The following is a 2,464-nucleotide window of genomic DNA, read 5'->3' as shown; positions in this document are numbered from 1 at the left end:
AATGTACCTTAATTCTCTCTTCTCTTCTCCTGTGTAACATATTTCTGTCGTGAAGACGGGCCTCAGATAATTTCCGGATTCTGTCCAGCTCAGCCATTTGCTCCAGCGTCCTGGCCCTGATGAAAAAATCCTTCAGCTTGGTTTCTGAGGACAATAAAAACCTATACCAACAACTGAGCTGACACAGAGCGGGTAGAAGACAACAGAAATAGAAGTGTCACGACGTGGTGGAATCAGACGCTCGTCAATTTTGGGCATATAGGGTTTTTGGTATATAATCTTAAAGCCTGTCCATTAGCCTTTCTTTTGGTGAAAACAAAAAAATCTATCTTCAATAGAAGTCGAGATATTTACAATTGAAGGAGGTCGGGGTCGTCTGGTCTCAGAGGTACATTGTTCATTGTTTCAGGAAGCAACATCCTTGCACTCCGGACAAGTCCATCGATGCTCTGTTGCTCTCTCCAAAATGCTGCTGATGGTCTTTCTACTGATTGTGACAGTGCACATCTGGTTGAACGTTCTTTTGTTCTTTCCTGCAAGGCTGCCAGATTCCACTTCCTTTCTGTACTCCCGAAACCATCATCCTCTCCACAGCAGTACTGGCATCTGCCTCCTTATTTTCCTCTTCAACCAGGTGGCGAGAGAAACATTTCAGGATCTCGACCTTGTCTGGATAAACCGTACTGTCTACTGAGGTGGCCTCACCATCCAGTCGTCTGCTTTTTTCATTCCCTTTAACGCCTGCATGGCCAGGGCAGAAAATCCATGTGAGCGTACTTTCGTGTTGGCTTCAATTTCCATTCGCATACTTGATGTAGCTCTGCTGCAGGCCCCAGATGCACTGTGGATGATTTTATTATTGGCGAATGCAACAAATCTCAATCCACTTCGCTGGCTATTTTCTTTTCACGGAACCATCTGTATAAATTACAGGATCCCCTGCTTTTGAGTTTTTTTGTAAACAATCTCGTTGATATCGCTCTCGTTGATAGAAGCCACAACATTTCTTCTGTCTCTGCCCATGCTTATTTTGACCTTGGTGAGGTCCCTGTATTCTCCTGCCACCTGTTCCCATTCTTCTCCAAGTGGTACATGTTCAGGTACACAGACTCTTCTGGGAGAATCTTCTGTTTCTGCCATACAAGACTTTTATCTTTTGATGCTGCCTCTTTTGTCGTCATGAAGTGCTTTGTGCAGTGATTGATCTTTCTTGCCCATTACACTAAGATACATCTTTGCTTGAGCTATCTTATGGCGTACTTGGAGCCACGCATGCAAGTAGCGCATGCATAACATTGGGGAGTCCTTGGAGAAGCCCAGCACTGCCCCCATTGCCTCATTCTGCACTCGATCCAGCTTTGCAATCAGTGTCAGACAGCGTGAGACAGCCCAATCCGTCATCAATGACAGACAGGACGACAAGCTGCAACATCATGAAGAGCACTTTTTGTGGAATCAGAGCGGCCGCCATGGTCTTGATTGCACCAACACCTCGTTGGCCTTTGGTACCACATGATTCACATGCTTGTTGAAGGACAACGACCTGTCGAAGACGATTCCCAGATACTTGAGCTCTGACTGTCTGTCGATGATCTCATAGTTGCAAGTGATTGGAGGAGCCAAGTCTTGGACAGTCCTGTTGACGAGGGAACACCAAGCTTCCAGGCTTCTTCTCCAAGTGGGCTGATATTCATCCTCACTATCTTTTCCAGAATTTTCCCACAGGCGTTCAGCATGGCTATGATTCTGCAACCACTGAGAGCCGAGTGGCCTTTTCCTGGTTTGGTGATTGGAACCAACCATCTGTGCAATCATTCTTCGGGGATTTTGTCAGTGCCAATGCTCATGTTGAAGTCTTTTGTCATTTCTTCAATCATCTCGTCGTCTGCTTCTTTCATGTGGCAACATCTTATACCATCCGGCCCTCCAGCACTGTCTTTGGAATGTTTTATTGTTCTGGAAACCTCTTCTTTAGAAATCGCATCCTCATAGCTTGCATACATGTCTGGTGTCAGCACACTTGAAACATCTCTTTCAACTTCCTTTCTTTGGGTCAATATTTCCCTGATGGTTTTGATGCTTGAATCGGCCAAATAAAGCCCTTCCTTTCTCCTCATGAGTTTGGAGTGCCTTTTCCTTCACATTAAATGTGGATTTTGAGTGACCCTGTCCCCACACCTTCTTTCGCAGCTTCCAGAACTTTGAAAGTGCCTTCTCAGCTGCAACGTTTTTTACAAGCTGTTCCCACTTCGCCTTTTTGGTCAGATCTGCTTGAGTTACATGTATTAACTTATTTCGATCCTGCCTCCTGCCTCGTCTGCTCTTTAGCAGCCTCCCTTTCTTACTCTGTGACATTGGGTTTCTTCCTCTTTCTTTGCCAGTCCTTAACAGCATTCACCTTCTCTTTCCACAGGCAGTCAGTTTCATTGCTCCACCATGGTGGCTGCGTAACGTTAGATCTTGA

The 2,464-nt window shown here is 45.5% G+C and overlaps 1 protein-coding gene across 1 annotated transcript in view; it reads right to left on the bottom strand.

The window, feature by feature from the left end:
- LOC101854916 (protein Hoatz homolog) overlaps window positions 1–2,464 on the bottom strand; it is a 12,179-nt gene that overhangs the window by 2,530 nt on the left and 7,185 nt on the right. Inside the window, exon 3 of the mRNA XM_035973324.1 lies at window positions 8–144. Coding sequence (XP_035829217.1) covers window positions 8–144 — 137 coding nt within the window. The remainder of the gene's footprint in view (window positions 1–7; window positions 145–2,464) is intronic.

The sequence above is a fragment of the Aplysia californica genome, unplaced genomic scaffold (genome assembly GCF_000002075.1).
Source record: "Aplysia californica isolate F4 #8 unplaced genomic scaffold, AplCal3.0 scaffold01134, whole genome shotgun sequence".
Classification (NCBI taxonomy): Eukaryota; Metazoa; Mollusca; class Gastropoda; order Aplysiida; family Aplysiidae; genus Aplysia; species Aplysia californica.
The sequence above is the reverse complement of the archived record's forward strand: the minus strand, read 5'-3'. Positions and strand labels throughout refer to the sequence as shown.